General features: G+C 35.3%; 1 protein-coding gene across 1 annotated transcript in view; it reads right to left on the reverse strand.

Annotated features, from left to right (window-relative positions):
* Window positions 1–15158, reverse strand: part of ARHGEF9 (Cdc42 guanine nucleotide exchange factor 9) — a 170232-nt gene that overhangs the window by 11060 nt on the left and 144014 nt on the right. Inside the window, exon 9 of the mRNA XM_080795432.1 lies at window positions 7586–7654. Coding sequence (XP_080651558.1) covers window positions 7586–7654 — 69 coding nt within the window. The remainder of the gene's footprint in view (window positions 1–7585; window positions 7655–15158) is intronic.

The following is a 15158-nucleotide window of genomic DNA, read 5'->3' on the forward strand; positions in this document are numbered from 1 at the left end:
TTCCTTGAAGTGTAAACTTACGTTATTTGATTTTTTTCTTTGTGCAAGCATTATGGCCATTAACTTCCCTCCTAGAACTGATTTTGCTACATCCAATAACTTGGTTTGTTGTGTTCTCACTTACATTTATCTCAAGATTTTTTTTTATTTCCCTTTTGATTTCTTCTTTAACTCATTGGTTGTTCAGGAATGTGTTGTTTAATTTCCACATATTTGTGAACTTTCCAGTTTTCCTCCTGTTGATTTCTAGCTTCATACCATTGTGGTTGAGTGATACTTGATCTAATTTCAGTCTTCTTAAATGTGTAAGACTTGTTTTGTGACCTAACACATACTATTGTAGAGCATGTTCCACTTGTATTGAGAAAACAGCTGCTGCTATTGGATGGCATGTTCCTTATATGTCTCTTAGGTCCATTTGGTCTAAATATATTTCCAATCCAATGTTTTCTTAATCATTTTTTATCTAGGTGATCTATCAACTGTTGCTATTATTATATTTTTATTTCTTCCTTCAGATATGTTAGTATTTGCTTAATATATTTAGGTGCTCCATATTGGGTACATATATAGTTACAATTTATATATTCATGTTCTGGGTACATACATATTATATCTTAATGAATCAACCCTTTATCATTGTATAATGACCTTCTTTGTCTCTTGTGATTTTTTAACTTATAGTCTATTTATCTGCTATAAGTATCAAATAAATACCCTTGCTCCACTTTTGGTTTCCACTTGTGTGGAATATCTTTTTCCATCCCTTAACTTTGAGGCTATGTGTATCCTTAAAGATGAACTTAGTCCTTTGTAGACAGTGTACAGTTGTGTCTGGTATTTTTATCTATTCAGCCATTCTATGCACGTTGATAAGAGAACTGAATCCATTTACATGCTGGGGGGGGTGGGCAAATGGGCTAAATGGGTGATGGGCATTAAAGAAGGCACTTATTGGGATGAGCACTGGGTGTTATACGTAAGTGATAAATCACTAAATTTTACTCTTTTCTAAATTATTTTTATTAACATATAATGTATTCTTTGCCCCAGGGTTATAGGTCTGTGAATCACCAGGCTTACACATTTCACAGCACTCACCATAGCACATACCCTCCCCAATGTCCATAAACCAACCATCCTAAATTTTACTCTTGAAACCAGTACTACACTACATGCTAACGAACTTGCATTTAAATAAAAAATAAACTAGAGGGGCACCTGGGTGGCTTAGTGGGTTAAAGCCTCTGCCTTTGGCTCAGGTCATGATCGCAGGGTCCTGGGATTAAGCCCCACATCGGGCTCTCTGCTCAGCGGGGAGCCTGCTTCCTTGCCTCTCTCTCTGCCTGCCTCTCTGCGTACTTGTGATCTCTGTCAAATAAATAAGTAAAATCTTTTTTAAAAAACTAGAAAAATAATAAAGTAATTATTGATAGGTAAGGACTTACTATTGTCATCTTATTAATTACTTTGTTTTGCAATTTTTTTCTTCTTTTTTTCCTCTCTTGCTATCTTCCCTTATGAGTCAATGGTTTTCCTAACTGGTATGATTCGATTAACCTCTTTTGTGTGTGTGTGTATCTACTGTTAAGTGCTTGCTTTGTTGTTGCAATGAGGCTTACATAAAACACCTTAGAGTTACAATAGTCCATTTTATGCTGATACCAAGTTAACTTTGGATACATAATAAAACTACCATTTTACTCCCCACCCCCACATACTATGTTTTTGATGCCACAATTTACATCTTGTTATTGTTATTCATTAATAAATTATTGTAGTTAGTTATTTTTAATCATTTAATCATTTCATACTTTATCCTTATAAATATAAGTAATTAACACACCTCAATATTAGAGTATATTAGAGTATTAGAGTATTCTGAATAAAATACTTTCTTTACCTGTGTGTTTATATTTTCATGTTACTACTTAGCATCCTTTCTTCACTTGAAAAATTCCTTTCAGCATTTCTTGTAAGATAAGTCTAGTGGTAATGAACTCTCTCTTCCTCTCTTTCTCAATATCTAGCTCTCGCTCTCTCTCAATCTCTCCTTCTCTCTGGGAAAGTCTTTCTCTCTCTTCATTTCTAAACTTCCCTGGGTATAGTATTCTTGGTTGACAGTTTTCTTTTTTCAGAACTTTGAAAGAACATCCCACTCTCTCCTAGTCTGGTAGGTTCCTGCTGAGAAATATTTGAATAGTCTTATGTGGGTTCCCTTGTATATGAGGATTTTTTTCTCGTGCTGCTTTTAATCTTTTCTCTTTGTCTTTGATTTTGGACAGTTTTATAGTGTATCTTGAAGAACATTTGGGTTGAAATTGTTCAGAAACCAGTGAATTTCATGAAGCTGAATATTCAAATACCCATCCAGAATTGGAAATTCCTGAGCTGTTACTTCTTTAAACAAGATTTCTCCCTCTTTTCTTCTCCTGGGAGTCAAATATTTTATGGAATGCTTCTCTTAATTTTATCCCATAACTCACATCAGCTTTTTTCACTTTTTAAAATTCTTTTTTCTTTGTTCTATTCTGGACGATTTCAAATGACCTATCTTTGACTCCAGAAATTATTTCTTCTGCTTGTTTGAATCTGTTGTTGATGTTCTCTATTGAATTTTTTTTTTCATTTCATTCATTGTATTCTTCAGCACTATAATTTCTGTTTGGTTCTTATGATTTTTAGTTTCTGTTAAATTTCTTGTTTTGTGTACTGTTTTCCTGAATTTGTTGAATTGTCTCTCTATGCTTTCTTGTAGCACACTGAACTTCATTTAAAAAACTATTTTGAAATGTTTACTGGAAAAATTGCATATCTCCATATCTTTGGGGGGTTCGTTTATTTAAAAATGCATTCCTTTGGTAATATCAAGTTTCCTTAATTTTTCATGTTTCTTGTAGTCTTGGGTTGCTGTCCTTGCATTTGAAAAAGCATTCACTTCCTCTAGTCTTTATTGACTGGCCTCTTTTTCTAGGCATCTAATCAAGGTTGTTTGTGTTTTGTTTTTTTTTTTTCCTCCATGGGTAATCTGGAACTTTTCTGCTGGACTTTTGAACTTTCACAAAAGCACACCCATCTGTGGGTGACTGTCAAAATCAATTTTTTTTTTTAGGGGGAAGACAGTAGAAAATTATTGTCATTTTGATGATGTCCTCTAACAGGCAATTTTCAAAGGTGGTGAGTGTCAGAAATATGAGTGTCCTGGGTGCCAACAAATGATATGAGAATACTAGGGAGAAAGTCTGGGAAGTGTTCATTTTCATTTCTCAATTAAGCTTTTTATTTTGAAAGTATTGCAGTTTACATGCAGTTGTAAGAAACAATACAGAGATATGCTTTGTAGCCTTTACTCAGTTTCTTCCATGACAACATTTTGCAAAACTGTAGTACAATATTACAACCAGGATATTAACATTGTTACAGGACACAGAGAAGAGATAGGACATTTCTGTATCAGGAAATCACTAGTTACTCTTCCATAACCACACTTACTTCTCTCCTGACCTCTCCACTCCCCCTTAATCATTGGCAATCACTGATCTGTTTCCCATTAGTAAATGACAATATTTCAAGAAGGTTCTATAAATGGCATCATACCATATGAGACTTTTGGGGATTGGCTTTTCTCACTCAGTGTAATTCTTTGGATATTCACCCAAGTTGTTGCATGTACCAATAGCTGGCTCCTTTTTATTCATGAGTAATATTCCATGGTATGGATATTCCATAATTACTCACCCATTGAAAGACATCTGGGATCTTTCCAGATTGGGCTATGATGAACAAAGCTGCTATAAACATTTGTTTAGAGGTTTTTTTTTTTTTTCCTCCAAGATTTTATTTAAATTCAAATTATTTAACATATAAAGGTTTCTTTTGTTTGTTTGTTTGTAAAAGTAATTTTTCATTTCTCTGGAACAACTCTGGGTTATATGGTAGTGGTATGCTTTGTGTCTTAAGAAACCATCATACTATTTTCCAGAGTGGCTGTACCATTTAGCATTCTCACCAGCAAGGTATAAATGATTGAGCTTCTCTAAAACTTTGCCAGCATTTGGTGTTGTCACTATTTTTTTTTATTTTAGCCCTTTTAATAGGTATGTAGTGGCATCTCACTGTGGTTTTCATTTGCATTTCTCCAATGACTAATAATGTTGAACACCTTTTCATGTGCTTAACTGTCATCCATATAATCCTCTAAAGTAAAATATCCATCTTTTGCCCGTTTTCTAATTGGAGTGTGTATTTTTTTTTTTTTACTGCTGAGTTTTGATAGTTTTTTTTAAAATATATTCTAGATAATAGTGTTTTTCTCAGATACATGGTTTGCAAATATTTTTCCTAGCCTATAACTTGTCTTTTCATCCTCTTCATGTGATCTCTCATAGAGGAAAAATGTCTATTTTGATGAGGTCCATTTTATCAATTCTTCATTTCATGGTTCAAGCTTTTGGTATGAAGTCTAAGAACTTCTTTGCCTAGCTCTAGATGAAGATTTTCTCCTTAAAAAAAAAGTTTTATAGCTTTAAATTTAAGCCCATTATGTATTTTGAGTTCATTTTTGTAAGGTATGAGTTTAGGTTGAAGTTTATTTTTGATCTATGGCTGAGGCAGCATTTGTTAAAAAGACTACCCTTCCTCCACTAAATTTGTTCTGCATCTTTATCAAAAATTACTTGGGTATATTTGTATAGGTCTACTTCTGGTTTCTCTGTTCTCTTCCACTAATACATCATGTCTATCCTTCTCCCAATACCACACTGTCTTGGTTATTGTTCCCATATATTTGTGTTAAAATCAGTATAGACTGAGCACCCCAACTTTACTCTTCTTTTTCAAGATTATTTTAGTTACTTTAGGATGTTCATTTGATTTTTGAGATGGTCCTATAGTCTCTGGAGATGGGATCTTTGCTCATGGCCCTATGTAGCTCCATGATGACAGACTGAAATGGGTTGATAGACTAGGAATTAGTATTAAAATTCCAATAAGTTATACATCAATTCTTAAAACTAAGACAGTATAAAAGGTAAACATAAAGTAAAAACGCCTTCCTTGGAGCTAGGCTTTGTCCTCTTTGCTTATCTTACAGATAGACTTCCCCTCTTTCAGAGAAGTAGACTCTGTTGAAAAGGACCCATGGCATTATAGATGAGGTCAGAAGAGAAGACTAGAATAATTTCTTCTCCAATTACATCTGCCTTAGAGAAATCTTAACAACAATGTTCCCATCACTTCCAGGAAGTGGTCACTGGAAGGGTTAAAGAAACTGGCTTTTATGGGTATCTGGAAGAATTCCCTTCTTGTTCTTCCCATGTACATAACTATTAAATTCCTAGGTTTGACAATTGTTTCCACATGTGTAGTTACCTTGCATCTCAAAATATATCAGTCATTATAGTCCTGCACTAGGAGAGTCTTGAAAACTAGAAATAGAAATAAAGAAGGAGATTTGCAGGAATTTTGGGAGGTTTGAAAATAAATGAGTTTGAAAACTTTAGAATCATTTAAGGTGGAAAGTTGCCCATGTGAACCAATGTTTAGATACTGGGGAGTAAGAGAGGACCTGAAAGGAATAGCCTTGTGACTAGACAGGTGGAAAAGGAACCCGACACAAAATCTTGGTATGAGTGAGCTAGATTATTTTCCGATTTGTTGTTTTATTGTTGTTCTTGTGCTTTAAGAGTTCATAGTGAAAGCAAACAAACAAACAAAAAAACCCACAAAACACACACACACACACAAACAGCCAGCCTCAGATAGGCTTGAGGTAATCTGAACTGAGGTAAATGGGTCCCATCCCATCATGAATGTCAGTGTGGTGAGGATGGTGGAGGGGATCAGAGTAAGAGAAGCTCAAGGTTTAAGAGCCTCCAGGAAACAGGAAGCCATTAGGACAGTAGCCTCTTTACAGCTTGAGGATTCCCCAACTGGCTGGGATTTTCTTCTGCTTATATCTATCTCTAAGGAAGGAGCTCAGTCTCTCATAGGGCTGCCCTAGTCATCCAGATCATATCTCCACTGACATTAACTCCAGATAACTTTCTAACACTATCTCTCATGTTTTCATTCCCAGGAGGTTAGGAGTGATTGCCTTTAATTCCCTGTCTGAAGATAATCACATTTTCATGATGAGAGAAAGAGCCGGTGAGGGCCTCCCAAGGGCAAGAAACAATAAACAGTTAAAAGGAAGACATGTCTAGCCAGAGGGGCCCCAGCTAGTTGCACTGTTTAATCGGAGATCAGATATTCACAGGCACACAGCTTCCTTGGTGGAAAGGAGCTCCATTTGGGAATAATTAAGGGTGCTTTATGTGGTCACTGGAATTTCAGGCAACTTGAATCTAATCATTTTGTAAGGTTACTCATTCTGAACTAAAGAGACTACTACTGAGAAAGCAGAGAAAGGGCCTGGGGAAAGTGAGGTCTCATTAAGATCACCTACACGTGGGGAAAATGACAGTGGTGGTCAGTAACAGAAGCAACTGTCAGTAATTGAGGTGAGACAAAAAAGTGAGCTGTTCTTTCCCAGCACAGAGAGCCAGCAGAACCCTGAGATAGTGAGGTAAGAACAGTGGATTTATAATCAAGATGAGTTAAGTTCACAATCACTTTACCTCAAAGATCTTGTTTCCTCATCTGAAAATGAGGCTAATAATGTCTTCCTTTTCAGAAGTAGCATAAAGATAAAATTAAAGAACTTATATAAAATAAAATGACTGGTACTGAAGAGGCTTCACGAATTCAACTTTTGTTCAACTAAGCATTTTAATTATGTCTAGTTCATGAAAAATGAGAAAATAAAGCTTCATTTGATAATAAAATTGATTCTTAAGGTATTTTCCTTTTTTTTTTTTTAGAGAAAGAGAGTGCTAGTGTGGGCACATGGGGGTAGGGTGGGAAGGGAGGGTCAGAGAGAGAGGGACAGAGTATTTCAAGCAGGCTCCAAACCCAGTGTGAAGCCCAATGTGGGGCTCAATCTTAAGACCTGAGGATCATGACCTGAGCCAAAATCAAGAGTAAGACAATCAACAGACTGAGCCTCCCAGGTGTCCCTATTTTCCTTTTTAAAGTACTTTAGTTTATGGTTCAGAGAAAGAGAATGAATATCTGAATCTTCTGTCTTGGTTCAGTATGAAGTTCTCCATTCTGATTTGAGACTCCTAATCTTGAAAATGCCCACAAACAAATGAAAGAAAATTGTATACATATTCCAAATATACTTATTAATAAAATTTACAGTTATTATGATCTGTCTCTAAATTGTGAATAAAGTTTAGTTTTTCTCTCTCCTTTACTTATGTAAGAAGGAAAAGAAATAGAAATTCTATTTTTTCCTGTACCCAAAGAACTATCTTTGGACCTAACTACCTTACAGTATTTACTCCTAAGCCTTCTGTCTTTAAGACCATTTGCCACCTTTCATCAGGGACACCTGGAAACCCAAACACTCACCAACACACTAAGTGAATGTCAGCCTGGAAACAAACCTACAGATATGCAAATCACATAGTTAATGGCTTCCCAGTCTCACAAAGAGAGTAAGTGGGGCTGCTGGCGTGGTGGTGGTTATAGGCAGCTTTACCTTTTTGTTTAGGGACTTTTCTCACAGTCATTGCAGCCTGCCTCTTCTGGTTTTCAGAAATTTCAAAGCCTATAACATAAAAATACATGATTCTGTTATAAAAACATAGACCTTTCTTAAATGTACAAATTAGTACAAGTTTTCTGAAAGAGTAATTTTGGTAAGATATAGCAAAAGTCTTGAAAAGCAAATAAATAAATGGTGAGCATTTGAACAAATATTTAGCTATAGCAATGTATTTCATAGTAAACAGAGGCAAAAAAATGAGAACATGAGTTAAGAAGTTGTTAAATGAAGAATGGATGAATAAAGTATGGTGTGAAGTAGAAAACTATTTCTCAACCAAAAGCAAAAACATAGACCAGGAAATAATGAGTCAAAAGATAAGAGATTACAATAAGAGATTTTTTAAGTCTCAAAAGGAAGAAAAAATCAATAGCAAAAAGTAATGAAGTAACAGAAATGTCTATTTAAATCCTTTGTCCATTTTTAAAATTAAGTTATTTGATATTTTGCTATTGAGTTGTAAGAGTTCCTTATATATTTTGGAAATTAACCTTCTATCAAATATATAATTTGCAAATATTTCATATGCCATAGGTTGCCTTTTCATTCTGTTCCTTTGCTATGCAAAAGCATTTTATTTTTCTGTAGTTTTGTTTTGTTGACTGTGCTTCTGGTATCATATACAAAAAAATTTTACCAAGATCAATGCCGAGAAGCTCTTTCCCTATGTTTTCTTTTAGGAGTTTCACAGTTTTGGGTCATACAACCATGTCTTTGACACATTTTGAATTAATTTTCATGTATGGTATAAGGTAGGAATTCAATTTCATTTTTTTGCATGTGGATGTCCAGTTTTCCCAGCACCATTTATTGAAGAAAACTCCTTTCCCAATTGTGTATTCTTGGTACTACTGCCAAAAATACATTAACTGTATATGTGTGGGTTTATTTCTAAGCTCTCTATCTTATTCCATTGGTCTATATCCTATATTTATGCCAGTACCATAGTGTTTTAACTCATGTAGCTTTGTAATATATTTTCACATGATACCTTCAGCTTTGTTCTCCTCTCTCAAATATCTTTAGCTATGATGGGTCTTTTGTGATTCCACATGAATTTTAGGATTGTTAATTCTATTTTGGTAAAAAATACCATTAGAATTTTGATAAGTTCACATTAAATCTATAGCTCACATTGGGTAAAAGGGACATTTTAACAATATTGTCTATTTATGTGTTCTTTAATTTCTTTCAGCAAGATTTTATAGTTTTTGGTGTATGGTCTCTCACCTCTTTGGTTTATTCCTAAGTATAATCACATCCATTTTGATGTGACTATAATTGGAACTGTTTGCTTCATTTCTTTTTCAAATAGTTCATTGTTAGTTTATAGAAACACAACTGATTTTTGTATGTTGATTTTATACACTTCAACTCTACTGAATTCATTTATTAGATAGAAAAGCTTTTTTTTTTTCCCTGTGGAGTCTTTAAGGTTTTCTATATATAAAATAATGTCATCTACAAACAGAAATAATTTTATTTCTTCCTTTCCCATTTGGATTCCTTTTTTTTTTTTCTTGCTTAATTTTCACTCACTAGGACTTCCACTATTATGTTGAATAGAAGTGGTGAAAATGGGCATCCTTTTCTTGTCACTGATCTATGAGAAAAAGCTTTTAGTTATTCCCCTGTGAGTATGATGTTAGCTGCAGACCTTTTCATAGATAGCCTTTATTATGTCCAGGTAAATTCCTTCTATACAGAGTTTGATGTGAGTTTTTTATCAGGAAAAAATGATAAATTATGCCAAATCCTTTTTTCTGCATTTATAGATATGATGATGTGATTTCTATCTTTCATTTAATTATATCACATTAATAGATTTGCATGTTAAGCCATCATTGCATCCCAGGGACAAACATGACTTGGTCATGGTGTATGATCTTTCATGGTGCTGCTGAATTCTGTTTGTTGCTGTTTTTTTAAATATTTTATTTATTTATTTGACAGACAGAGATCACAAGTAGGCAGAGAGTCAGGCAGAGAGAGAGGAAGGGAAGCAGGCTCCCGGCTGTGCAGAGAGCCCGATGTGGAGCTTGATCCCAGGATGCTGGGATCATGACCTGAGCCTAAGGCAGAGGCTTTAACCCACTGAGCCACCCAGGCGCCCCTGTTGCTGTCTTATCAAAGATAGTTTCATGTGTGTTCATTGGTGATACTGGTCTTTAGTTTTTTTATTGTTTTTTTTTGTTTGTTTGTTTTGTTTTGCTTCTTTGTTTTTGTACTGGAAGACTTAATATTATTAAAATATCCATTCTGGTGAAGTTCATCTACAAATCCAAAGCAATCCTATCAAAACTGTCTAGTTCCATTTATACAAGATATGAGTAAGTTCTGTAGATCTGCTCTATAACACTGAGCCCATGATTAATATTACTATATTATGCACTTAAAAATGTGTTCAAAGTATAGAGTTCACGGTGTTTTTATCACATAAAAAAACAGGGTAGAGGTCTCCCCACAAAGGAGAAGAAATTCTCTCTCAGCTTAAGCCCATGTATGCAGAGTCTCAACCTTCTCATGATCCTCCTGCCTATAGATGACAGCTTTGGACTACACCCATGAGTTTGAGCCTGCCCTTGATCTTGCATTTGACTGCCTGCTCCATAGATATTGGAGTTGCTTAGCCAGGTTTTGTAATCACATAAGCCAATTCCTAGAATAAATCTCTTAATAATACATTGTCTATGAGTTATGCTTCTCTGTTGAACCCTGATTGATAGAAGGAATTATAGTTAGATTCTATGTTCCTCATCTAGAGAATTACTTGTGATAAATTAAGTTAAAAAAACAAATAAGTTACAGAGTAATATGTTTGGTATAATTTTGTAAGTAAAAAAGTTTTTAAAAAGCCTTATCTGTATATATGCTTATATGAACATAAGTATGGACATAGGCATACCACAATTATACTGATTATCTCACAGACCATAGGAGTGACAGAGAAGGGAAAATAATGTTAAACTTTATTAAACTTTGGTATGTGTTTAAATGGTTATTAAGGCCATGTATTCATTTTATCCAAAAAGAAAAAAATTTAAAAAAATTATGGTAAATGCATATGGCAGCCATAAAAAATAATAATTAAAAATATTAATCTCAGGAGAGGCAAGATGGCAGAGGAGTAGGGGACCCCGTTTCAACCAGCCCCCTGTATTTAGCTAGATATCTAACAAATCATTCTGAACACCTACAAAATAAGCCTGAGATGTAAGAATATATATCTGGATCTCTACAAGCAGAAAAACACTAAAACACTGCCTGTCACCAGGTAGAAAGGGCAGAGTCATGAATCTGTGGGGAGATATCAGAAGACAAACAGAAGGGGGAGGGAACCTTCATAAGCTGGTTCCTGGAAATTTATATAATACCAGAGTGCAAAAGCCTCCTGTGCCAGGGACGGAAAAAATTCACAGAACAGTAGCAGCCAGGAAAGGGCTTTAGAGTGACACCCAGACATGATCCAGGAGCTGTGGGTTGTGCATGGCTGCTCCCAGTTTTAGAAGCACAAAAGGCAGGGACATGCTGGGGCACCTGGAATGACCTCTGAGAGAGTCACTGTGGGTGCACACCATCAGAGACAGCAGAAACGGAAACTGTTCTGGAGGGTTTAGTGAAGAGAGCAGACATCAAATTCTCTGCTCTAGGACAGATGTTTGGATGTGGCCATTTTTGCTCTGACCCTTGGAAGAGGTGCAGAAAGCTGCCAGACAACAAAAGCTCAAAAAAAAAAAAAATGGGTTTCCACTGAGACCAGCATTTCCCCAAAGGGAGAAGGGCAAATCTGCCCAAGCAGGGTTGTCTGAGAAACAGTGCGGTAGGACCCTCCCCAAGAAAGCAGGCTGGAAGAACAAGAGGACCACAACTTTGTGGTCCCCATAAGACTGTAAAATCCCAACACCAGGGGAAAATAGTATATTGAGCTCCAGGCATTTCCTCACAGCTTGTTTATTTTTCAGATACAACTCTCTTTTACTTTTTATTCTTTCCCTTATGCTTCTTCTGTCTTTTTTTCTTTTTACCTTGTTCTTATTTAAACTAGATATTTAAGATATCAATATTTAAGATATCAACTTAGATTTCATAGTTGCTTTTTAGCTTGTACTTTTTATACCTATATTTTTATAGATATGTTTCATTATAGTCCTTTATTCCCTTACTCAGTATATATATGTGTGTGTGTGTATATATATATGTATACACACACACATATATATATGCATATATATACATATATATACACACACACATATATATACACACAACATATATATATACACACACACATATATATATATACTGAGTAAGGGAATAAAGGGAATATATATATACATATATATACACACATACATACATATACATGTGTATATACACACATATATATACACACATATACATATATATGTGTATACATATATATGTGTATACACACATATATGTATATACACATATACACATATATATGTATATAAGTACATATATGTATATAAATACATATAAACACACATATATACATATACACACATATATATGTGTCCATACACACACACACATTATATTTTACTTATAATTTTAGGAAGTAATGTTCTCTAACAAACAGACCAAAATACACTCAGGAAAAACTGAAACATCCAAATTTGTCCACACTGAGAGATTATATGCCCCCTTCCTCTCACCCCGTTTTTAATTTTTTTTAATTTTAAAATATTATTCTTGCTTTTCATTTTGGTTATTTTTTTGGTGGTGGTGGTTTCCGACCACTCCATATTTTCCTCGGGTGCATCTTGCTTGGGTCGCAGTTGATATTTTGGGCTCTGTACATTCCTTCAACCATCCCTCAAAACAATGACTAGGAGGAGAAACTCCCAAAAAAGAAAAGAACTAGAGACAGTGGTCTCTGCCACAGATATAATGGATATGGACATAAGCAAAATGTTAGAGATAGACTTCAGGGTAGCAATTATGAAGTCAATAGCTAGGCTTGCAAAAAACATTAGCGACAATATAAAACCTATAAGGGCAGATATGAGATCTAATCAGCCCAAACTTAAAAATGCTATGAATGAGATGTACCCTAAACTGGATATTCTAACAGGGTAAATGAGGCAGAAGAACAAAATAGTTATCTAGAGGATTGGCTGACAGGAAGGAAGGAAGCCAAGGAGAATAGGGATAAGCAGCCAGAAGCCCATGAGATCAGACTTAGAGAGATCAATGATGCCATGAAATGATCCAATGTCAGAATTATTGGGATTCCTGAGGGGGTGGAGAGAGAGGGCTAGAAGGTATATTTGAGCAAATCACAGCTGAGAACTTCCCTAATCTGGGGAACAAAACAAGAATTCGTGTCCAAGAGGCAGAGAGGACTCCTCCCAAGATCAATAAAAATAGACCAACACCCCGGCATATAATAGTGAAAGTTGCAAATCTTAGAGCCAAGGAAGCTATGCTGGGAGCAGTTAGGGGAAAGAGATGTCTTAGGTACAGAGGGAGGAATATCAGAATAATGTCAGAACTGTCCAGAGAGACCTGGCAAGCCAGAAAGGGCTGGCAAGACATATTCAGGGTACGAAATGAGAAGAATATATAGCCAAGAATACTTTATTCCATAAGGCTGTCACTCAGAATATACAGAGAGACAAAGAGATCCTAGGAATAGCAGAATCTAAAAGAATATGTGACCACCAACCAAGCCCTGCCAGAAATTTTGAGTGGGGTTCTATAAAAGAAACACCCCAAGAGTAATATAGATCAGAAATTTACAGAGACAATCTATAGAAACAGGGACTTTACAGACAATATGATGGCAGTAAATTAGTATCTTTCAATAGTTACCCTCAATGTGAATGGCCTAAATGCTCCCATGAAATGGCACAGGGTTGCAAACTGGATAAAAAGACAGGATGCATCCATATGCTGTTTATAAGACTCATTTTGAAACTAAAGCACCTCCAGATTGAAAGTGGGGGGATGGAGAACGATTTGTCATGCCAAGAGACCTCAAAAGAAAGCTGAGGTAGCAATTCTCATATCAGAAAAATTAGATTTTAAACCAAAGACTGTAGTGAGAGATATAGAGGGACACTATATCATATTTAAAGGGTTTACCCAACAAGAAAATCTAATAATGGTAAATATCTATGCCCCCAATGTGGGAGCAGGCAACTACATAAGCCAACTGTTAACCAAAATAAAGAAGCATATTGCTAATAATACATTAATAGTAGGAGACCTCAACCCTCCACTCTCAGCAATGGACAGGTCATCCAACAGAATATCAACAAAGAAACAAGTCTTTGAATGACACATTGGACCAGATGGATCTCATAGATAAATATAGAACATTCCACCATAAAGCAACAGAATACTCATTCCTCTCAAATGCACAAGGAACTTCTCCCAGAATAGACCACAGAACAGTTCACAAATCAGTTCTCAATTGATACCAAAAGATTGAGATTATTCCTTGAATGTTATCAGGCTACAATGCTTTGAAACTAGAACTCAGTCACAAGAAAAAAATTTGGAAGGAATTCAAACATGTGGATGTTAAAGAGCATCCTGCTAAGGAATGAATGAATCAACCAGAAAACTAAAGAAGAACTTAAATAATTCATGGAAATCAATGAGAATGGAAACACATTGGTCCAAAACCTACAGGATACTGCAAAGGCAGTACTAAGGAGGAAATACATAGCCATACAAGCCTTTCTCAGAAAATTAGAAAAATCCCAAATGCAGAAGCTAACCTTACACCTGAAGGACCTGGAGAGAGAAGAGCAAATAAAACCTAAACCAAGCAGGAGAAGAGAAATCATAAAGATCAGAGCAAAGATCAATGAAATAGAAACCATAAAAACAGTAGAACAGATCAATGAAACTAGAAGATGGTTCTTTGAAAGAATTAATAAGATTAATAAACCTCTGGTAGACTTATCCAAAAGAAAAGAGGAAGGACCCAAATTAATAAAATCATGAATGAAAGGGGAGAGATAATGATTAACACCTAGGAAGTAGAAAGAATTATTAGAAATTATTACCAGCAGCTACATACTAACAAATTAAGGAACCTGGAAGAAATGGATGCCTTCCTAGAAACTTATAAACTATCAAGACAGAAACAGGAAGAAATTGGGAATCTGAACAGACCAATTACCTGTAAGGAAATTGAAGCAGTTATCAAAAAACCTCCTAACAAACAAGAGTCCAGGGCCAGATAGCTTCCCAGGGGAATTCTACCAAATATTTAAAGAAGAAATCATACCTATTCTATTGAAGTTGTTTCAAAATATAGAAACATAAGGAACACTTCAAAGCTTGTTCTGTGAGGCCAACATTACCTGGATCCCCAAACCAGGCAAAGACCCCATCAAAAAGGAGAATTACAGGCCAATATCCCTGATGAACATGGATGCCCAAATACTCAAGAAGATTATGACCAATAGGATCCAACAGTACATTAAAAGAATTATCCCTCATGAGAAGGTACATTTTATTCCTGGGA

Source organism: Martes martes, assembly GCF_963455335.1.
Source record: "Martes martes genome assembly, chromosome: X".
Taxonomy (NCBI): Eukaryota; Metazoa; Chordata; class Mammalia; order Carnivora; family Mustelidae; genus Martes; species Martes martes.